The sequence below is a fragment of the Clupea harengus genome, chromosome 6, assembly GCF_900700415.2.
Source record: "Clupea harengus chromosome 6, Ch_v2.0.2, whole genome shotgun sequence".
Taxonomy (NCBI): domain Eukaryota; kingdom Metazoa; phylum Chordata; class Actinopteri; order Clupeiformes; family Clupeidae; genus Clupea; species Clupea harengus.
Window position 1 is genome coordinate 9,831,336 of NC_045157.1, and position 24,898 is coordinate 9,856,233.

The 24,898-nt window shown below is 47.2% G+C and overlaps 1 protein-coding gene across 1 annotated transcript; it reads right to left on the minus strand.

Annotated features, from left to right (window-relative positions):
* Nucleotides 1-1,262: 1,262 nt before the first annotated feature.
* On the minus strand, nt 1,263-24,224 carry arhgef37 (Rho guanine nucleotide exchange factor (GEF) 37). The gene is made up of 14 exons (XM_042707969.1): nt 23,928-24,224; nt 20,141-20,315; nt 18,927-19,097; nt 18,638-18,767; nt 15,244-15,391; nt 13,309-13,508; nt 12,339-12,469; nt 11,473-11,577; nt 10,532-10,645; nt 9,335-9,652; nt 8,491-8,619; nt 6,705-6,900; nt 5,057-5,229; nt 1,263-1,900 (listed from the first exon to the last, which is right to left on the minus strand). Exons 2-14 carry the CDS (start codon nt 20,231-20,233, stop codon nt 1,691-1,693), a joined length of 2,118 nt encoding a protein of 705 aa, XP_042563903.1. The 5' UTR covers nt 20,234-20,315; nt 23,928-24,224; the 3' UTR covers nt 1,263-1,690.
* Between the last annotated feature and the right edge of the window lie 674 nt (nt 24,225-24,898).

Genomic DNA, 24,898 nt, shown 5'->3' on the forward strand with positions numbered 1-24,898 from the left:
AACGCGTAATAAAGTGCATCTCTGTGGTGCGCATGTGCGGTCTCTCTCTCTCTGTCTCTCTTTCACACACACACGCACACACAATTTCGTGTGCTTGTATTAAATCAACCAAACAGAGCCACCATATGAAAGCCTCATGCTCGACTAATTTAATTATCATTCGTCTTAGTGCACAACCCACCGAGTGAACTGTAAATAAATTAATACAATCGAAGCAAATGTAAAACTCGATTTGTCCTCTGCAGAATCACATGAGCATTCCAGGATTTCAGGCGTCCAATAAATAACATATCGATTGTTAAGAATAACACTGCCCCTGTGGTAAAATCAATACTTCCGACACCAACACACGGACGTAAGGGGTGATAATGTGGTGCGCTAAGCCCTCTAGTGGTGAAAGGAGAGAATGCGACCACACGGTCACAGCAATTAGATAATGGCCTTTCCACTGCGCTGTAAATAATCACAGTAGTAAAGACACAACTAATAGGGCTCCATCAGCCACAATAAAATTTCAAAGCACAGTCAGTTCATGTTAGTTCCTTTCCAGTGTCTGGGGTTTCAATCCGTGAGCACAACGTTGATGTTAATCCAGCGATGAGATCCAGATGAGAAGATTAGTCGGAAAGGAGTCCAGTGAGGTCCAGGCAGACTTCTGCTTCCGCCCAGAACCGGCGCTGATGGGGCACAGAACCAAAGCTGATTCCCCCAAGTTCTGTAGCACCGGAGCTATCGGGCCCAGATCTGGAGATTTATGCACAGGAGAGCAGGACAGGGCAGCTTGTCAGGTTGTCAAGTCGAGAGAAGCGTCATCAATCCAGCTAAGAGCAGCCACACCGGGACTCATACTGACAGACAAAACCTTTTAAGGGCGGGCGGTCAGAGAGAGACACACACAAACATAAAAAAAAAAAATTTTTGCGTGCGCACACACACTCAAACATAAAAAGATATATATACATACAGTATGCACACACACATATTCACATGCCTTCACTGTTTGCCATGTCATCTTCATTTGACAATCCCCACTGTAGGCTGTGTGTGTCTGTGTGTGTCTGTGAGCGTTAGTGTGTGTCTGTGTGTGTTAGTGTGTGACTGTGAGCGTTAGTGTGTGTCTGTGTGTTAGTGTGTGTCTGTGAGCGTTAGTGTGTGTCTGTGAGCGTTAGTGTGTGTCTGTGTGTGTCTGTGAGCGTTAGTGTGTGTCTGTGTGTGTTAGTGTGTGACTGTGAGCGTTAGTGTGTGTCTCTGTGTGTCTGTGAGTGTTAGTGTGTGTCTGTGTGTGTTAGTGTGTGTCTGTGAGCGTTAGTGTGTGTCTCTGTGTGTTAGTGTGCGACTGTGAGCATTAGTGTGGACACAGTGACCGCCATCTAGCCTCTGCAAGAAAACAGCCTTCAGTTGCCGTAGCTACCAGCAGCATCTCTCAGTACAAGCATATAATCAGAGTACACCACTCCACTCCCTATTCAGTCAGTACCTCAAAACACACACACACACACACACGCACACAAACACACCTAAACTGTCCCTACACTGAAGTGCTTGTGTAGTGGGAAAATCTGTCTGTGTGTCCATCTGTCTGTGTGTGTGTGTGTGTGTGTGTGTGTGTGTGTGTGTGTGTGTGTGTGTGTGTGTGTGTGTGTGTGAGTGTGTGTGTAAAAAAAGTGTCCATCCCAGTGTCCGTGCCCGGCTAGCAGTAGGGGAATGAGGGGGATGCCACCATGGCGGGCAGCACTTCCAGGTAGTTGGAGGGCACGTATCCCTTGCTCCCGTGCGCCTCCACCAGGCTCCACTCGGCATTGCCACGCTTGTCGTGGGGCTGCAGCACCCGCACCGGCTCGCCCGCACGCAGGGACACCTCGTGACTGCCACGCGCAGTGAAGTCATACCCAGCACACACCTGCAGGGGGAGACACAGAGCAGGAGTGAGAGGTGGGGAACGCTGCTGCAGTGGCATTACGGCTCACTGTGTCACTATGCAGCTCACCGAACATCAGGGATGACACTGCTTTCAGGCACACGCACGCACGCACGCACAGACGCACGCACCACACGCACGCACGCACGCACGCACGCGCACACGCACACGCACACGCACACGCACACACACACACACAAGCGCCCACATTCACATTAAAACAGGACTGGAGGGTTCTGTCTGGTTAAGAAGAAGGGCATGCTTCACACACACGCACACACGCACACACACACACACACACCACACACACACACGCACACACACACACACACACACACCACACACACGCACGCACACACTCACTCTCGCACTCACACTCACACAGAAGGTCACATTCAATGACCTTTCAGCACATATATAAATCATATGACATGTCCACTGGACTGAATTAGCTGTCAGTCTCTGAAATGAAAAGCTCCTGATGGACAGGTTGTAGCGCACTCTGGTTGTTTGTCCTTAGGCAAACCCACTCAGCAAATACTGAGGGCAAAGACAGGCCAGACAGCAGATATCACACACATTGCGTCCATACTGGGCCTGAGACCTGCTCTAAACAGGTCTCTGAGCAGCCGATAAGGACCATACTGGGCCTGGAACCTGCTCTAAACAGGTCTCTGTGCAGTGAAGGCTGTGACCTTCTCAGAGCAACCCAGGGGCTCAGTGATGCATCTGGCCTCTTTGGGAAGACCAGGAACACAGCAGCATCGGAGGCCCTCGGAGCAGTTCTCCCTCTATTTCTCTCTTTCTCAATCCCACACACACACACACACACACACACACACACACACACACACACACACACACACACACACACACACACACACACACACACACACACACACACACACACACACACACACACACACACACACAGAGGTACTACTGGTCTTATAAGCTGCTCTCTATGTAAGGGCCATGAACCTTCCAGCGGATCACTGCTCCCATTAGTAGAATAAGACACAGTAGCACACAGGAGCATCTGTACAGCCGAGAGAAACTACTCTTTGTAGCCTCTGGTGGTTTTTGCTGGTAGTGCAATTCAAATCACTCCCTCATGATACACACCACAGAGAGACTCAAATTGAACCACTGATGTCAGAAACTAACACACACACACACACACACATACACACACACACATCACACACACACACAAAACTGAAAATTCTGATTAGTGGCGGCAGTATCTGTGGAGCGGTTAGCTTGTTAATACAGAAGGGTCAAGCCACCACATCTGCCTAATCACAACTACATTAATATCCAGGACATGTCTGGACATCAGTATAAAGGGGAGTCAGCGGGCACAGTGCTGTGTGGTGAGTAAAACCTCACTCCCGACCCGCTAACAGAGCTACTAGCGACAGACGCTAACACCCATGGGTTTTAGCCTCCTTGCTAGCACGCCTGCCTCCAATGCCTGAAGCTGCGAGTTCGAGTGTGTGTGTGTGTGTGTGGGACTGTGCTTGTCTACACATGGCAGGTTACACCAGCATGTTGATCAGGCTTGGCTGCACAATGGGCACACGCACATGGGCACACACACACACACACACACACACACACACTCAGCTGGCAGGTGGTATTTGAATAAATTAGAGGGGAACAGTAGCCCTTCTGAATACTAACAGCACTCAGAGAGATCTCTATCATTCTACTGTCAATCAACCAAACATACAATCATACAACACACACACACACACACACACACACACACACACACACACACTGAAGTCTGATTAGTGCTAGGTGTTTATAGCTGGATAGTTCATAGTTTATAACCAGGACAAAGACACAAGCATCAGCATCAATCCTCTGAGAGTCCAACTCCTCTGACAGCTTAATCAGCGAGGATTAAAACACACCATCCCTCCTCCTGTTTCAGACCACTCCCACTGACAGACACACACACACACACACACACACACACACTCTGACACACCAACACATGCAGACACACAGAAACATACTCATAAACACACACGCACACACAGACACACACACTCATAAATAGGGTTGGGTACCGAGAACCGGTACCAATATGGAACCGGTTCTAATACAACCGGTACCTACCCGGACCGAAATGCAACGCAGATTTCGGTGCTTCATTTCGGTGCCTGAGCCAATTGAAAACGGTTGCTAGGCAGATTCCGCGGGGCACATGTAAAACTGCCCCAGCTCCCAATGTAAACTTTGTCCTGTGTCGCTCACGCTCATTGGTGTTTTCATAGCAACAGTCTTATGACAGTGAAGAGCATGCAGCATTTCACAGAGCAAGCACAAACAGAACTAGACATCAACCTTTTAACAGAGAAAATACCGAAAGATAAACGGTCAAAAGTGTGGCTGTATTTCGCACAAAAATATTCAAACATCGCGACGTGCAGCAAATGCAACAAAACAATTGCGTGAAAAGAGGGGAGAGAAGGCAAGAGTCAACGGCAGATCAGCAACCGAAGACTGAAAAATATGATGACAGCTACACTTAGCCAACGGTAGTTTCTTTAAGGGGCAGTACACATTTTCTCGTACTCAGTGTGTTCAAGTAACAAGATTAACTATAAACAAGATAGAAAAGATAGGTATAAACAAATCATAAAATGGTGAAATTTCATGAAATAAATGCAAACAAAATAATACATTTTTGACTCCAAAGCAAAAGAAGTTTGAAGCTGTTGTTGTATTTATTTATATTCATTTAAGTATACTATAAACTGTTGTTTACAGTTAATATAATGTTCATAGTTTGAAGTTAAAAAGTTTGAAGCTGTAGTTTGAAGCCAAGTGTTTTGTATGTATTTATATTTATAATATACTTTAAACAGTTAATATATTGTTCAATTTGAAGAAAAAAATTGCCTTGGCAATAAAAAAACCCTTTCTTTAATGTCGTCAATCGTCGCTTTGTGCTTTAAAAAAAAAAAAGCATCGGTTCAGGCACCGGTATCATTTTAAAAGTATCAGTTTAGCACCGGTATCGGAAAAAACCCAAACGATACCCATCCCTACTCATAAACACACATGCACACACACACACATACATATACACACATTCCCATAAACACACACACTCATTCTGACCTGGTAGCAGGGTGTTGCTATGGAGAACCCTGGGGTGGGGGGCCCTGGGCTGTAGGAGTGCCTGCGGCTGGCCGGCGCAGGGAGGGTGGCGCTCAGGTAGGGTGATGGAGGCGTTGCCTGGGCAACCTGCTGATAACACACCAGCTTGGCGGCGGGCACATAACCACGGGGACCTGAGAGGAAATCGGTTGTGGTGGTGAGGTGCAGAATGATTTGGAGAGGGGTATTAAAGGGGTATTAAAGGGGAATTAGAGGGTATTACAGGGCCTGGTCTTATATCAGTGAAAGATTTAGAGATGACAATAGGTCCACTCTTCACAGAACATTACATTGCACTCCTGTTTTGCATTTTGCATTCTACTTTCCACTTTACTTTTTTTATATTCATTGTTTATATATTTGTATTGTATATATTCTGTTTTTTGGTTCTTATGTGTATGACTTTTCTTATGTGTAGTACTTATTGTGCTTGTATGTTTTTATGTTTACTGTATGCACCTATACACCAGAAAAAAATCCAAGTAGGTGTAAACCTACTTGGCAATAAATCCAATTCTGATTCTGATTCTGATTCTGATTCTGAAAGAGAATTCTCTGTCAGATGGATGTAAAACAAGACTCCCACATTTCCATTGCAACACCGCTGACCTGCCACCGCGTCAAACACCCCGGCGTCTCTGTAGTCAGGAGCCACATCTGGGAAGGCGGTTGGCAATGTGGACTGAGGCGGGCAGTAAGAGGGCAGTTCAGTGGCACAAAACACCTGCGGCAGCACAGAGCTCCTCTGGTTCTGGTCAACCAAGAACCAAATGCCACAACAGGAAACATGGGAAATGACAGTACCAAAAGCCACCACTAGGTGTCTCCACTGACATGGCTCTTGGAAGACTTGCAGTCACGTGTGTTTACTTTACAGGAGCCCCCATTCTGCAGCCCGCATCCCCCTATGCTCTGACAGCTGCTACAAACACTCTTATCAGCTCTTATCATTTGTGGCCAACCGTCACAACTGAATAAAGTACTAGCTGGCTTATATAGACCAGCATAGATGGCTTATGCGAGCAGCACTGGCAAGTAATCGTACGACTGGTAAATGTAGGCCGCCAGAAATCTTAGAATCAGTCATATAAGCATCTGCTCTCGTATGTCCAACGGCAACGTGTCAAGTTTGGCTCCACCTATCAGGTTTTGGGGGGGTTTGTGATATTATGAGAGCCTAAAAAAACTAAAATAATAATACTGTGTGAAGAGTGAGGATATTGCCCTTTCGGAACACCTTTGAACCCTGCCTTGAATTGTGCTGAAACACAGGAATCTAGAGAGAGAGAGGGGGGCGGTGAGAGACAGGTAGAGAGAGAGAGGGGGTGAGAGACAGGTAGAGAGAGAGGGGGGCGGTGAGAGACAGGTAGAGAGAGAGAGGGGGCGGTGAGAGACAGGTAGAGAGAGAGAGGGGGTGAGAGACAGGTAGAGAGAGAGAGGGGGGTGAGAGACAGGTAGAGAGAGGGGGGGGCGGTGAGAGACAGGTAGAGAGAGAGAGAGGGCGGTGAGAGACAGGTAGAGAGAGAGGGGGGCGGGGGTGAGTGGCAGGTAGAGATAGAGAGGGGGGTGAGAGACAGGAAGAGAGGGGGGGTGGGCAGTGCAGTCTTACCTCCGGCATCCACTAGCCAGCGACGGCGGTCTCCACGCGTGTCCATCTCGCTCAACACGGCAACCAGCTCACCCTTGTTCAGGGTCAGGTCAAGGTCGCGTGTGCCCACCACCGGACCGCTTAACTGGTAGATCTTATCTGGGCCGTGCCGATCCCTCAGGCCCTTCAGCCGCTTCTGAGCTGGACTGCTGAGAGGCTGAGTGCACACACACACACACACACACACACACACAGGTACACACACACAGGCACACACACATACACACACAGGCACACACACACAGGTACACACACACACACGCACAGGTACACACACAGGTACACACACGTACACACACAGGCGCACACACAGGCAAACACACAGGCACACACACACACACAAGCAACCAAACACACACAGAAATGCAATCAGCATAGGGTGACCATATTTGCACAACTCACACCTGAAAGGCATTCTTGCAAAGTAGGAACTTTCACAGTGTGATGACTGTGCTTCATAACTTGATGATGATGATGATTCATTCCTTCTCGTTGTACTAGCAAGGGTAACCACAGCCTTCCGAATCATATCTACTTCATCTGAGAAGAAGATGACTAGTCTTAACTCACACTCAGCTCACACAGAGAGCAAACCATGGAATCAAATGGACTTGGACACCAAGCAGCATTCTCTTGTTGGCACCTTCTGGCAGTCCAGCCATCTTGACTTGTTTGGGATTTAGCCCCGACAGTCCAGTAGCTGTTTTCTGCGTATGCCTATCCAGATGACAAGCTAATCTAATCGGATCACATCAAACACTGCACCGCACCAGCCTCTCCTACCGATGCCAATCCACAGCTTTCATCATGTTCACTGTGGTCTGGTGTGGAAAGTCTCCGTCTGTTTCTGTTTGGGTTTTTTCTTCCAGTTGCTAATGGGCACAGAACAAAACCAGACAGAAAGTGACTTCATCAAACAAGTTTAACGTCTGAACCCAGAACAGCCCATCTCCGTAGAAAGTGATTTGTAAGTGAGAAGACAACGAGAGATGTGTGGACGAGTGAGATGCTAGCTTGTTAGCCGTAGTCAGAGGCAGTGGACCGTGAAGCATTCCCCTACCAATGATCTGGGAAATGAATGGCTACCCTTGAGCGAGGTCACAGATTATCCTCTTGTTGCTATGTTGTGGTGGTACCTATTCACAACACACACACACACACACACACACACACACACACGCTTTTAAAAATGACTGCCGAAGCTGTTTGAGCGCCGCTCCATCAGCAGTTTGAAACCAATTTCTCCAAACAGCCCCACATTCAGACATAATATGTTTTGCCTGGCTGAGGGAATGGGTCCAAAACCCATGATGGCAGAGACAGATAACTCGAGGTGAAGGCCCATAAGAAAGCTATAATATTCACTGCCACCACATCCCTTGGAGCAAAGACAACACAAGTCTGATGAATATGTCTGTGTGTGTGTATTTTCTCGGCCCATGGAAATATTCCCAGTAAAAAACAAGTCCCCACCCAGTAGCAGATAATAGTCTTTTATGTGTGTGAGTGTGAGTGGTTATGTGTGTGTGGGTTGGTGAATGAATGAGTGTGTGTGTGTGTGTGTGTGTGTATGTTTGTGTGGGTGAATGCATGTGTGTGTATGTCTGTGTGTGTGTTTATGTGGGTGAATGCATGTGTATATGTGTGTGTGTGTGTCTGTGTTTGTGTGGGTGAATGCATGTGTGTGTGTGCGCGTTGTGTGTGTGTGTGTGTGTGTGTGTGTGTGTGTATGTGTGTGTGGACAGACCTGTACAATGGGACTATTGAGCTCGTCCTGAACGCTCTGACACAGATTCTCCAGACTCTGCCCCGCCTCCAGAACTGAGCTCTCAGCCCACTTCCAGAACTCTCGCGAGTCCATCGAGCTGTGAGGGAGCTAGAGAGAGAGAGAGAGACACAGAGAGAGAGAGAGAGAGAGAGAGAGAGAGAGAGAGAGAGAGAGAGAGAGAGAGAGAGAGAGAGTCACATACTGTATATTTAAAGGATATACAATATATAAGAGGATATGCCTCAGAACCCTCCCCAGTACTCCACTGTCCGTGTATATTTCCTGTCAGTGGATGATGTGTCACCGTCAGCATCATGTCTGGAAAGAGTGCCCCCCCATTTCCACGTCTGCTGGAGCACAGGTCCTACTTTGATGACCAATTCTAAAAAAGGCATTGCAGTTCTTCCTCCAGCACCTCCCTTATTTCCAAGTCCTGGACCTGCTGTGTGAAGCTGTTGAGCTGCTCCGTGTGTGTGTGTGTATGCGTGTGTGTGCGTGTATGTGTGTGTTCCTGCTGTGTGAAGCTGTTGAGCTGCTCTATGTTTGTGTGTGTATGCGTGTGTGTGTGTGCATGTGCATGTGCGTGTACCTGCTGTGTGAAGCTGTTGACCAGCAGCAACAGCTGTCTGTGTGTGTGTGTGTGTGTGTGTGTGTGTGTGCATTTGCGTTTGTGTCTACCTGCTGTGTGAAGCTTTTGGCGAGCTGCTCCATGTCTGTGTATGTGTGTCTGTGTGTGTGTGTGTGTGTGTGTGTGTGTGTGTGTGTGTGTGTGTGTGTGTGTGGTGTGTGTTGTGTGTGTGTGTGTGTGTGTGTACGCGTGTACCTGCTGTGTGAAGCTGTTGGCGAGCTGCTCCATGTCCGTGGCCAGGTCCCCGAGCAGGCAGGAGAGGTTGCCCAGCGCGGCCTGCAGCAGCTGCGTGGACCGAGCGTTGAACTGGGGCAGCTCGGCCAGCAGCAGGGCGTGGATGGTGCGGTAGGTGTTGGCCACCGCCTGCTCCTCGTAGCTCAGCGAGCTCTTCTCCTCCAGCAGCTCGTAGTCCAGCAGCTTGTCCCGGCGCTTGCGGATCAGGTTCCGTGGCCCGGCCAGCAGCTCACGTAAGGAGCAGAGAGGCTTGAAGACCAGCGACACCAGGCGCCGCTCCTGAACGACAGAGAGAGCGTGAGCGACAGTGGCACACCGACATCGTTCTCTCTGATGCACTAAAGAACACTGACTGACACATAAACATGTCAACAAAAGGTACCATATGCTGTCAGTAGCACTCTATGACGGTGAGCACTCTATGACGGTGAGCACTCCATGACGGTTAGCCCTCAGTGAGCACTCTATGACGGTGAGCACTCTATGACGGTGAGCACTCTATGACGGTGAGCATGAGCACTATGACGGTGAGCACTCTATGACGATGTGCACTCTATGACGGTGAGCATGAGCACTCTATGACGGTGAGCACTCTATGACGAAGTGCACTCTATGACGGTGAGTATGACGAAGTGCACTCTATGACGGTGTGCACTCTATGACGGTGAGCACTCTATGACGGTGTGCACTCTATGACGGTGTGCACTCTATGACGGTGAGCATGAGCACTCTATGACGGTGTGCACTCTATGACGAAGTGCACTCTATGACGGTGTGCACTCTATGACGGTGAGCATGAGCACTCTATGACGGTGAGCATGAGCACTCTATGACGGTGTGCACTCTATGACGGTGTGCACTCTATGACGGTGAGCACTCTATGACGGTGAGCACTCTATGACGGTGAGCACTCTATGACGGTGAGCATGAGCACTCTATGACGGTGAGCACGAGCACTCTATGACGGTGAGCACTCTATGACGGTGAGCACTCTATGACGGTTCATGTCCAGTGATGTTAGTGGATGACAGAGGGCTCATGTGACCGAGTGATGCGGCACATGTGTGTGTGTGGTTTGGACAGCACTGGTCCACTGCTGGTGTGTTTGATGTATTCTCGTCGAGTGAAGGTGTGCGAGGCAGATCCGCACAGACTCACAAACTCAGGGTAGATCCACTGGCGTAGGGCCACAGCGATCTCACGGGAGAACAGCGCCCCCTTGTCCGCCTCCATCTCCAAGTCATGGTCCTCAGGACGACAGCTCTGCAACCTCTGGACACACACACACACACACACACACACACACAAAACACCAGTGAGGAACGGCAGTATACATCAGTGCGCACACAACACACACAACACACACACACACACACACACACACACACACACACACACACACACACACACACACACACACACACACACACACACACACAAACAAACCAGTGAGGAACGGCAGTATACATCAGTGCATACGCACACGCACACACAATGTATAGACACTGTTTGAAATGGGCCCATTTTATGCATTGGAGAATGAGGGAAAACTGCCTTAACAAGGATTTGAATATGAAATGCATCAGGAGAATATATTTAATATTGACCATTTCTGCACATTTCCCAACATTCATTCCTCTAGTGCATCTTGCATAGACTACCCAGGACCCCTGTTGTGTGTGGAGCAGGGGATTACAGAGTTGATCTACTAGTCCTCGTCTGAAACTTTGCTTTCTACTCTCAAAAGCAAAAAAGAGGATTAAGCAAGTAAGTCCGCTATATCCTCTTACATAGGACTTAAAAGGACAAGCCATGCTCCCCGTATATGGGTTTAAACATGCACTCAATTCTATTCTACTCCATTCAGAAAAGTTACAAAGGCACAGAATGAGGAACATCTCAGACATTGTATTGTATAGTTGTGAAGAACACGAAGACAACCTCTACATAGAAATCAAAGCAGCCATCTGAACAGTGAGAATAAAATCATGGACGCTCGCCCAGAGATGCGGTCCTACTGGTCTTACAGTGTAGTTCTGTTGGCTGAACACGGCTGCTCTCTCTACGCGCACGCATAAGGCGCAGTGACCCAATCTCACCTGTAGGTGGCTCAGGTATGCCTCCAGGTCCTCATGCAGCTCACAAACACCTTTCTCAATAACGAAGAAGAATGCTACCAGTTGGTCAAACTCCTCATCCTTGGCCTGAAACACACACACACACACGAGAACAATAACAACACCACGATCACTCTGTGACTGTACATTTCATTAAGCAAACAATGATTGGTACTGAGATAGGATCAGCTGTATCATTCTAAAGTGGTGCACACTGTAATGACTCCCTGTGGTGCATTTGAACAGTCATTTAGCTGGCTGGGATGCAGCTAAAACAGGTCGTAAAAGCTGGCGCACTCACACTGGCTGAGCTACCATCTGACAGCTCTGTCTGTCTTCAGTAGGATTCTCACCCTTGCCTCCTCAGTGATTTCACACCTCATTGTTTCCTTTGTACCAAGCAGATTCTTAAATAATCAGCAAAGCGGTTTTAAACTACAGACACTGTTCAATGTGTTAGAGACTAGGTTGCAAGCTAAAGATGTCCTCATTTTTCAGAAGCAGTTATAGCTCAAACTGGACAGTCTTGATTGTCCTAATATTGGCCAGTGTGTGTGTGCGTGTGTATGTGTGTGTGTGTGTGTGTGTGTGTGTGTGTGTGTGTGTGTGCGCGAGAGAGAGAGACGGTGTTCTGAGAGCTTAAAAAGGTGTGGACCTGCTTTAGACCTGACAGTGGCTCCTGAGATCTGATTGGCTGAGAGACCTATATTGGCCCTAATAAACGAAGCGGGAGTGTTCCGTCACCACGGTAACCATTCTAGAGTTTAATAATTAACGAGTGGCAGAGTCCTCTGAGGAGTCAATGCCAAGGCCTCAGGTGGACGGGGCAGCGGGCAAGCGGCGGGTACCTGTGGCACCATGCCCGTCTCGTGCTTGAGGAACTGGCTGAGGCGTGCCGTCTTCTTGGCGATGCTGTGGCCACTCAGGCGGTTGATTTTGTCCCGGATGGTCAGGGTCTCGGTCCGCTTGTACTTATCAGCTGGAAAACAGTCAGAGCAGAGCAGGCAGAGCAGAGCAGAGTCAGGCAGGCACACACACCACAGGAGCAGGCACACACACGCACCACAGGAGCAGGACACACACACAACACCACAGGAAAGTCACCATGCCACACATGCAAACTCATCTACCTTAAGATTGCAGTAACATTTTAAACTCATCTACCTTAAGATTGCAGTAACATTTTACTTGAAATTTGCTTTACAAGACTGACATAACTATCGTAACGGTGTTAATTATCGGACGGCGTGTGTTATCGGCAAACGTTCGCGTTGTCATGTTAACCCATTATTAAACTGAGCATATCGATTGTTAATCCATTATTAAACTTAGCATTTTGATTGTTTAACAGAATGGCCGATGTTTGACACTGTCCGATAACTGACATAGCTATGCTATGTCATTAACATGTTGATGTCATGCCGATGTCATACACCCTTGTTAGGCATCATAACAGTTAGTGTCATGTGATTTGACCATGTGAAATCTATTACATTATTTTCCAAATCAATTACATTCAATTCTACGCATTAAGGAGATCATAAAATCTAGAGAGAAGTACAAGCTACTTAAAATTAGACAGTCATCACACTGTGCAAACCTCCCTAGTGAGGCTGTTCAATTAGTGCACCTTGAAAAAAGGTCAGCAGTACCATCTACTCATTACTGCCCCACTGCAGTAACATCTACTCATTACTGCCCCACTGCAATACCATCTACTCATTACTGCCCCACTGCAGTAACATGTACTCATTAATGCTCCACAGCAGTACCATCTCTCTATTTAATGCCCCCTCAGACACTACCGCAGACTCACACACTTCCCGGAATTCGCTTTACCGTTGATTGATGGCAGGTTGAGCTGCACAGCGGTGTGTGCGGCCTGGGTGAGGGTGGCGTAGGCCGGGTGCGTGGGGTCCGTGTGCTTCTGGATGGTCTGCAGCAGGAGCGGGTACCGGGCAATCCGCTGGACTGGCATCACCAGGAAGAACGTCAGGTTGGATGCGTTGATCTCCGGCCTAAGGAAGCATAAGGGGTGAGGGGCAAAGGTCAGAAATGAAAAAAAAAGCCTATCATTTGGAGACTGAAAATACTCTCGACACGCATGTTAATCATATTGCAATGTTACCAGATGGCAATATACAACATGGTTAAAAGTGGTAGTGGAGAGTCAAGCAGATTAGAGTGGTGTAGAGTCGAGCAGATTAGCGTAGTGTAGAGTACAGTAGAGTAGTGAAGGGTAGATTAGATTAGAGTAGAGTACAGTAGTGAAGGGTAGGGGAGGGTTGAGAGCTCAGGTGTGGCCGTCATCTGAACTCACACAGCATTACTGAGTGATGGGGTGATGTGAGACAACACAGAGAGACACACTGGTCTGTGGTGAAGTCAGTTCTGACACCCAGGACTGTGTTACTCCGTACTGTACTGTCCTGCCTCCCCCCCCCCCCCCTCTCTCTCTCTGTCCTCTTGCTTCCACTAAGTTGAGGGAAACAGGCCTGACTGGCTGTTTCTGCTGCCAGGGGTTAAATGTGTGTGTGTGTGTGTGTGTGTGTGTGTGTGTGTTGTGTGTGTGTGTGTGTGTGTGTGTGTGTTTCATGATTCACCCTGAGAAACGCTTTCATGTGACATTTCACTTAGCTGTGTTTCCCCCTGCCTGGTTAGCCACACAGCCTGCTGTGCAGAAGATGAGGGTGAGATTAGAGGAGAGAGGGATACAGTGGTGATGAGAGAGGAGAGAAACTGGGTCAGTGATGAGGTTCCCCTGAGGTTGCGCCTCCTTCTCTACAGCACGTACACTCCAGACATACCTCTCATGTTGAGGGAGGGTGTGTGTGTGATTGAAATCTGCGAGCCACCCCAACTGAGCACACACATCCACACACAGACACACAAAAAAGGCATGTTCAAGGATGTAGTCACATCTGCGCTGTATTGCGCAAACAGGTCTGTGTTCGCCCCTATAGAGATAATAAGTTGTTTGTGATGAACGTGTTGACTTACTGACTGTTGAAGCGTCGTTGACTAGTATAACTGCTACACAGACGTAGTGAGCCACACAGCCTGAACACATGAGGAAAATAATAGCCCAATAGTCCAATAGTAGTATGCGTGTGTGTCCAAAACATGCACACACACAACTCGTGGCATATCAAAAACACACACGGTTGCTTGATATTGCCTGAGAAGCCAGGTCTATTTCGGAATTTTCGGCACGGACATGAGCGGCGCGGACGTTCCGTTTCCACATCTGGTGTAGCCATTCTCATTGTTTACAACAGATAAGAACTCTGCTAATGCCCGCACCGCGTCCGCAGGGCAGAATTTTCGCCCTTGCTGTAGCCTCGGGGTTAGAGTGTTCTTAGAGGGAGAGTGTTCAGAGACCATTGAGAGGGAGAGTGTGGCAGTGTTGAGGAGTAGAGACACATACGCTGAGGACTTTGAGATGGGGAGTGTTGTGAGAGTGTTGTTTGGCGGTGTTAAAGAGGAGAGACACATACGCTGAGAGACCATTAAGAGGGGGAGGGTTGTGAGAGTGTTGAGAGGGGGAGTGTTGTGAGAGTGTTGTTTGGCGGTGTTGAGGAGCAGAGACACACACGCTGAGACCATTGAGAGGGGGAGTGTTGTGAGAGGGAGTGTTGTGAGAGGGAGTGTTATGAGAGGGAGTGTTGTGAGGGGGAGTGTTGTGAGACCATTGAGAGGGGGAGTGTTCTGTGAGTGTGTTGTTTGGCGGTGTTGAGGAGCAGAGACACATACGCTGAGGACTTGACCACTTTGACCATCTCTGCCCACTGCTCCTCCCTCTGCTTGTAGCTGTTCTCCAGTGTTGTGATGTTGTTGTAGTTGGCCAGGTACTCCTTATAAGCCATCTCTATGTCCCGCGACATGCTGAGGAATGAGTCACCTGCAACACACACACACACACACACACACACACACACACAGACACAGACACACCAGAGCAGTTGTAATTGTTGGAAGGCCTGTTGTGTACAGTACCAATTTAAGTTAGAACTGGTGTAACAAAGTAAAAGCTAGGTTAGTGTAGGGTTACTACACTAACCTAGCTTTTACTTTGTTACACCAGTTATAACTTAAATTGGTTCCTTTAATGTGCGTAAGTCTTATAACACCATCCACAGGGGTGTGAACTGTACGTGAACCAGGACCAGTAATGGCCTCAGTCAACACAAGTGTGTCCTTACCTCTCATTATCTCAACCACAGCGGAAAGACTTACTAGAAAATTAAACACTCACATCTCAGAACCTGACAAACTGGCTGGGCAAAGTCGGGTTGACAAACACACACACAAGTATTTTTAGCTGTCAGTATGGCTGAGGTATCTCTTTGTCAAAGTGATTAAGTAACACTCATGATGACAATGCAGACTTACAGTCCAGAAATGACAGTGTCAGGATTCTCTCACCAGTATACCAGAAGAACACAGTTGCATATTTCTGGGGTATGAGTGCACAGAATTCGAGTTTACAAAATTCTCATCTTGCAGGGCCCTAATTTAACAGAATTTACACGCCACAAAGAAGGGCATCGCACAAAGGTATTTTGATTACTAGCGCAGATTCATTTGGACATTTCATAACATCCGCACAGACCTAAACACCTTAGAGGGCGGACCAATGCGTGTGTGAGAGTGTGTCTACTGACAAAGGTAGGCGTTTCATGGTAATTGTTTTGAGGACGGTGTTGTGCCACTTCCTGTTTTGAAATTTAACCTGCATCTGGCTGGCGCATGTAATCTAATCTCTACACAGTTTGACACTATAACATTGACCAATCAGTTACTAAAATGTGTTAATTGCATTAATATCACTTGGCCACTATATTTTTATGAAAACTATGCATCTCTGAAGTAAATTTCCACATGATTTTTCAAAATAGCACAGCACCCATGGCCAAGTCTGGAGTCAGTAGTGTTAGCTAGTTTAATCACTTTGAAAGATGTGTTCAACAAACATGTTAACCACAGCTTCTGGTGTATTTAATCTCAGATTGTAATCGATAGTCCCTTCTAAAAACACACACCACACTAATGGCTGCCTGCAGAACAAGAAAAACACCTGTTGGACCGGTAAACAGTGAAAGCTCAAGTTCCGCAACATCCTCCTTCCACAGGAAGTGCAGAACACTGGGGATGGATGAGCTCTCCACAGGCCAGGCTTTAGCTCTTTCAACAGCCCAAGACATGAATCCGGTTACTCTCACAAAATATAGCTCACAGGTCCTGTGAGTAGCACACATGCAGAAAGTTCCTTCAGTTGCTTTCGACTTTTAAAGACTTAACTGCTAAGCGGTTAAGATTTAAGTGTCTTTGAGAACTGCGAAAAGCGCTATATAAAGGAGATGTATTATTATTATTTATTGTTACTTACTAGCGTGCCACCAAGGGCGAGGAGCGCCCCTCACGACGTGCGCTACTTTCTAATCGAAGGAGTGAGCTGCAAACATCGATTGGGATAAGTGCGCTACTTTCGAATCGAAGGAGTGAGCTGCAAACATCGATTGCGATGCAAGGTGAACAACAAGTTTGCGGAAATGAAATGCCGCAAGGTGAATTTGATGGGTTAACGTTGTCTTAGAGTTATAGTCCTACAGCATGGTCACTTTAAATGTGAACACAAGTGAAGAATGTTAGCCTATATCTAAACATCCATCAAGAAATTGTATGTCTTCGTCTACAATTAATTGTAGAATGTATTGTCATTTGAATGCATTTTGTTAATACATGTATTTCTATTTAATATGCAGAAAATTAAATCTGTTTTGTACGTAGAAAGAACACACACTCATTTCACTGATTCTTGTAATTCACACCCATTGCCTGGGAAGGCAAGCTCCACCCCTGATTTTGTGTCATACACATGAATACAATGTATTGTCATTTTAATGCGCTTTGCTAATGCAATAATATTCTGAACATAAAATCAGTTTTGTGTCTTTACCGTTATTCCATGTCCACAGTTCAGTTGCTCTTTGCGCATGATTATGGCTACAGCCTGCGTGGGTGTGTGTGTGTGTGTGTGTGTGTAGCAAAGGCTTTATTATGTTTGCAGAAAATAAAACACACACACTAACAGATGGTTATAATAAATAAATAAAAAATATTATATTATATTGTATATTTACAAATAGTCTAGCCTTAACTATGACTTTAGATAATTAGAACAGCTGTGGTCTACAAATAGCCTATATCAGTGTACAAACACGGTTTCCTTGGTAACCTACAGACCATCAGGAACAGAATGCTGTGTACATTAAAAGAACACCCAAAGTTCCACTCACTCTTGTCATTGCACCCATCGCAGGAAAGGCAAGTTCCGCCCCGCGGCCCGCCACAATCGGTTGGACACGCCCACCAGTAAATGACCCTTGTGGTCCCCTTAATTTATGCGGACCTATTGTACTAGTCCCCCGAGCCACTCCAAAGCTGAGTAGGAAGTGCTGTGGACAAGTGGACAAGTGCCCCCACACAAGTGCCCCAGTATGCTCACTCGCTCTTGACCGACTCCTTGGCGATCAGAGGAGGCTGTGGAGTACACCATCTCCATACTCAAGTAGAAGCACAAGTGATTAATTCAAAGCAGAGTTAGAGCTTCTTTGGCAAAGTATAATTTCTTCTAATTATTTAATCAAATTTAAGTATATATGTGCACGCTCACTGGACAGCAGCACAAAATAAACCCCACAGAGGGTAATAACAGCAATCCTGTAGGTGGAGAACTTCCCCACAGAGGGTAATAACACTAAACACTACTTACTGTAGGTAGGTGGAGAGATATGATTATGTTTCCTTATCGTATTATTGTTATGTTATCATTATTATCTAATGGAGATCCCTCAGGTTTGCTGTGTTCTGTGGTTCTAAGAGATCCCTCAGGTTTGCTGTGTTCTGTGGTTCTAAGAGAGAACCCTCTGGTGTGCTGTGTTCTGTGGTTCTAAGAGAGAACCCTCTGGTGTGCTGTGTTCTGTGGTTCTAAGAGAGAAGCCTCTGGTGTGCTGTGTTCTGTGGTTCTAAGAGAGAACCCTCTGGTGTGCTGTGTTCTGTGGTTCTAAGAGAGATCCCTCTGGTGTGCTGTGTTCTGTGGTTCTAAGAGAGAACCCTCTGGTGTGCTGTGTGTGGCGTTACTCACAGAGGAACTGGAGGAACTCCGGGTCGCTGGGATGCATCTGGGTTTGTTCCAGCAGACTGAGCAGACGGGCCGACACGTCCATCACCTCGCCGATGTGCTGGAACATTCCATCCAGGTTGGGCAGGGGAGGCTGTGGCAAGATAACAATCATTCATTCATTCATTCATCCAGAAAATGAATCATGAGGACTACACACACAGGATGTGATGGTTCTTCCCATTCAGCCGACATCCCAAAATGTGGGGTGACCGCCTCGGTGGTGGTGGTGGTGTGTGTGTGGGGCGTTTACCTGTAACTTCTCCAGGTTGACCCTGATGTTCAGGCTGCAGAGCTGCAGGTGCTTCAGGAAGGTTCTCTCTGTGTGGATGAGCTCTTCAATGGCCATCCCCTGCCTCTGAGCTGCTCTCGAACGCGCCTCATCCTGCTCCGCTGCTAAACGCTCCTTCTTCTCCTCAGACATCTACGCAAACACGCACGCGGATACACACAAACACGGACACACACAAGAATGACCAGTGGTTATGTCTTGGCTAATGTCTTGCAGTCACGATGAGATAAGTACATCTACTACACTGGATGTGAAATTATAAGATGCTTGATTAGTATATGATGGAAATAATTTCCAAGCACTGTTAATGACTTAAGAATGTATGAATCAAGTGCCTTGTATTAATATATTCCTTGTATGAATCATGTGCTTATGATAGCAGGAACATGGTTTTTCTGTGTTTCTGTGTGTGTGTGTAACTTAGATTATTAGGTGCCACTTAGTCTGCATATGTACAAGAGCATGTTTAGACCAGAGGTGATAAGAAGGGTCGAACTGTGCTTCTTCCGACCTTGTGCAAAACTTCCATCCTTTCCACGTGGTTTTCCCTGCTGAACGCTAAACTTCTGTCTATATAAACCTTGTGCGATGTGTTTATCATGGCTTCACTTTTAGCCTTGTGCTGGGAGTGAGCCCGATTGCAAAAGTTGTTTGTCTAATAAATATACTTATATGCAGCTCCGGAGTCCTGAGGTAACTAGGGTGAATTTTCACCTAACAGTATATACTGTAAAGCAACATTATGCCTTTACTGTTTTCAAATGGTTCACACCTTTGTCACTGTCTGCGTTATGCCCAGTAAATGTTAGAAACAGAAACAATTTCTTTTCATTTTCTGTGTGCAAGTCCTCCCCGTTTTTGTGGTCTTATGAACCATGGGAGATAAACACACCTGTGGTTCCCACTAGCCTCCTGGCCTATTCATTATGAAGTGAATCAACCTAGTGTTTATCTGACAACTGTGCTGCTTTAGCAAGGCAAAGCTGACCCCTTTTTTTGAAAACTTCAAACCTTTAAGCATTCGACAGTTTCTCCTCTCCTCAGTAACTCTTTACCATACCTGACTTAAAATAGTGCCCCGTTACCACTCTAAACCTGCGTTTGGATGTTAGCGCCAGACTACATGATGCCAAGTGACATGCTGAGAGGACATCAGTAGGGAGAAATATAGGCACCTCCTGCTCCTCCTCCTTGATGAACTCATCCTCCTCCTCTCCTGCCACCTCCTCAGGGGGAGGACTCTCCTCTGCCCCTCCCGCCCCCTTCATCTCCTCTTCCTCTTCCTCTTTCTCAGGGCTCGGCTCCTCTCTGCTTCAGCTCCTGAAGGAGGGAGGTGTCTGCATACAGGAGCTGGGGGGAGACAAAAGAAAACAAAGAGAGAGACAAAGAGAGAGAGAGAGAGAGAGAGAGAAGGAGAGAATGGAGTAGAGAGAGAGTGAGAGAGAGAGAAAGGAGTAGAGAGAGTATGAGAGACAACGAGACCGACCTGACTTTCAAGTCAAAAGGAAATCCAATAAATATAAATTCACAACATACTAAATGCCAAATAAAAACAAACAAACAAACAAACAGGGGGCACTGTGGCGCAAGCAGCAGCCCCCACCATATACAGGTTTGAACGCCCACAGGGACGAATCCGACCTGCGGTCATTTCCTGATCCCACTCCCCACCTCTCCATCTCATTTCCTGTCCAAACCTTCACTGTCCTATCTCATTAAAGGCAAAAAGCCCAAAAATAGATCTTTAAAAACAAACAAACAAACAGGAAGACATGCCCACCCAAACAAGAAGGGCAGAGGACAGAGAGGAGAAATAGGACAAGCAAAAAAACAAGAGAAGATAAATTCAGCTCAGAGCGGGCCTTGATCACAGGCCCTAGTACCAACACAGGCCCTAGTACCAACACAGGCCCAGCACTGAGCTCCTGACCCGACATGACCCCACCTCACCCCACACATACACAGCCTCATGTGCTCAGACCATCCAGCGCTCAACAACCTGTTGATCTGCTACTGATGATCTAGCAGAAGAGCAAAACAACCTCACATGGCAGATACACACACACACACACACACACACACACAAACACACCCTAGTGCTGACTAAGAGTCAGAAATGTGATGAGTTATAATTAGATAAGAGCACGGGTCATCATCACAGAGACGCTATTATAGGCTTGCCATGTCTGCAGTGACACAGAGGCGCTCCAGCTGCATCAGGCTCCAGCACTGAGAGAAAAGCCATCATATCCAGTGATCAACAAAGAGAGAAAAGTTACCACATCCAGTGATCTGGCAGGAGGAAGAGCCGCCATCAGGTGATTTCACTGTCAGTCTCACTCATCGTCCGTCACATACAAACAGCTTGCAAACTAAAATGCTCTACATCAGCAGGTTTCTCACACGCATGCATGCACACAAACACACACACACACACACACACAAACACACTGCTGCAGTGCAGGGTAACCACATCCTGAGTCTTGGCAAGCTTTACCGCTGACACCAGTTAGCAGCAAAAGCAATAGTAGAAAAGATCAATTTAAACGCACCGTTACCTTTGAAAGCTCTTCTGAAGGGATGGAGAGACGGAGAGACAGAGAGAATGAGAAAGACAGAGAGAGAGAGAGGGAGAATGATGCAGTGAGAGAGAGGGAGACAGAGACAGTGTCTGAGAGGGAGAAAGAGAGAATGAGAGAGAGAGAAGCCTGTTGTGTTGTCCCGTGCTGCTCTGCATGTGTTTACGGAAAAGCTGAGAATCAGCCGGAGCCAGAACACACACACACACACACACACACACACACACACTCTAACTTTCTCCTCTGGATGTGGCAGAGGATCTCCTCATGTGGCATGGGTGTGTGAGCGTGCGCGTGTGTGTGTGTTTGCGTGAAGGGGAGGGTGTGTGTGTGTGTGTGTGTGTGTGTGCGTGTGTGTGTGTGTGTGTGTGGTGGTGGGGGGGGGGGGGCATGGGGGGAGGGGATAAGCCCTCTCCTCTGAATAGGCTGATTGACTGCAGCAGGCAGGAGGGAGGAAGTGACGCCCACTGGGTAACAAGCTGATTGGCTGGTGGCAGATCAGGAGCAGACGGTGGGAGAGTGGGTAGCACCCATGCCACACACACACACACACACACACACTTAGATTTAGAGGGAAGGAGAGCCTGAGAATATGATTGTGCAGGGAAAAACAGGGGGGTGAATGTGTGAAAAAAAATACAATTAGGCTCGATTGAGCAGGATAAAGAGAGAGAGAGACTGTGTGTGTGTATCTGAGAATGTGCGCGCGCATGCTTTTGTGTGTGTGTGTGAAGGGAGAGGAAGGGAAAACAAAAGAGCTGGAATTGTTTCCTAACTCTCCCCTGAATGTTTATTGCTCATCTGAAGGCCACCGAGGTGCCAAAGCCCTCTTCCGCTCCTAACCTTCACACACACTTAGAGCTCTCGCTATTACACACACACAAACTTAAAGCTCTCTCTCTCTCACACACACACACACACACACACACACACACACACACACACACACACACACACACACACACACACACTGGTGTTAGGAAGTTTCATATGGAGAGTGCAAGTGGCTGACACAGCCACACACCGCCCACCTGAGATGTGCTGAGGGTTGTTGACCCAGTAAACAGAGGCAGACAAAGCCATCTGAAGCACTGCGCTTACACACAAATATGTGAACAATGTGTTTCTAGGAAATCAGCACACCTTAAATCAAATCAGTGAATGCTGAGCAACAGCAGCAGATGATTGAATCAGTCATAGCAGCTGACTGATTAACAGGCAGAGAAACACAGCCATGACAACATCTGGTCCCACAGTCAGAGACAAACCCGTCTGCCTGGCCAACCAGTTGTCAAGTCTGGGTCAGCTTTGAGATAACTTCAGAGAACACAGCTTGAATGTACTTCCACTAAGCCACATGCCAGCTGACTCACTGGGGCACATATGCTCCTGAACTGACAGAACCAGACCAGACCAGACCAGACCCTGGCCATACCCGTGCCAGATGTGCTCCAGAGAACTGTGAGTGGCAGCAGGTTAAAACCGTCCTGCGGTAGAGCTGTTGTGTTATGTCAAAGGGCCTGAAACAAAGAGAGCACCCCCCCCACCCCCAACACACACACCCCCGCCATCTTTCTGGAACAGGAAAGATCCCGACCCGACCCCCACCACCACCGTGTCGGTCCCGGCTGGAGGATGTTGTGTAACTTCAGGAACAAGGGAAGAGGAACGCGGAGTGCTTTTGATACAACGGTACTAAACGAAAGAAGGCAAGCGATGAAAGCAAATTACAATGACCAATGCGGACATTTGTCAAGAGAAGCTCAGAATCAAATTCATACAACAGATGTTTGAGGTTCAGTGATTATCTTAAAATATTATAAAGTGCCGAATGAACTTATTCAACTTAATTGCAATGTTTCCCGCAAACCTACGAGCCCTTATTGCCCCAAAACACCTACAGTTAACGGTTTATTACCTAAGGGCTTTAAGGAATAACAGGAAAATATACTGAAAATCTGAGATTTCCCATGCAAAGATGATCAGATGCTAGGCAGAACATGGATAGGCCTCCAAGTATAATATCAACATCAGTTGTGCTGAACGTGAATACCTAAACACATGTTTGGAACATTTCACTACTGTTACGGCAAGTTTCTTGGCTATTAATGCCCAGTATGACAACGCCACAACATATAGCCGGTTGGACTTCTGTACCGTTATACACATACATATTAAGGCTACATGCTAACTTAGCCCTTTCTGTCTGTCAGTCCTATATCATTAGCGACAGGTGGCCAGACGGACAATCTAACAGTTAATTGCATTTCACCGTGGTTGTAATAATTAAGGTGGTAGCGACGTCATACAAACGGTAGATCACAGAGCGCACAACACTGCAAGTGATTATTTACACTACCAACATTAGCTGGGGCTAACTCACGTGGGCAGAGCTTCAGGCGTCGCTCTGCATATACAGCGTCCAGCCAACTGTTGCTCCTGTAAACACAACGGTGATCTCACAAGGACATCTCCTCAACCGTGAATTGGAAACCACTATTTTACTATCATCCTTTGCTTGCTTGTTGCCCACATCAAGCCAACAACGTAAGTCAACAGACAATAGCTTGTCAGAATCAGTTGTCTAGTAGGTCAGCAGTCCATGCCACAGTGCATTCAGATTGCAGTCAGTCTGATCACTGCATATGGCTCATTGGTTGCTGTGATGACAGCGGGAGCTTTCGTTATCGTTAACTACGATACCTGGCACCTGTCACACGCGGTCCTGTAGAACCGGTTGTTCCATCAGCTGATCGTATGGCACCTGTATCACACATTCCACGCATAGCGCCAAAGGAATGGCACACCTTCCTTTCTTACTGTTTACACGCAACCGCAAGCAGCAGGCCAGCCGAGCCGAACTAGTCCCAATAATGATTGTCTTACAGAATGGAATGCGATCCATCTAGATGGCTATAAATAGCCTATACAGTCAAGGCTGTGATCCATACGATGACGACAGAAACAGATAAACTTAGCTGTCATTGGTAATAGGCTAAGCTACCGGCAAACTCAAGATTGCATAATTACCGCGTTCTCTCCAGGCAGCATTCACTGGCAGACCATGGAGTGACTCCAGTGGAACAAAAAAACCTCCCCGTTGCCTGGCTGCTCAGATAATCTAAAAACAAGGAGAAACAGAACCATCTAGTGGCTGGAAGTATAAATCACAAGAGGAAGACTAGATCCTCGATCCAATTCATTTCAACTCAATCCAAATCTTGTATTCTTGTATGCAAGAGTCTTGTATTTTTGAAGCATTCATGTCCAAAACAACAGCTCCACCAGCCGAAGCAGGACCGCCCATGATAATCTGAAATTATAACAAATATATAAGTATAATAACATTGCTGC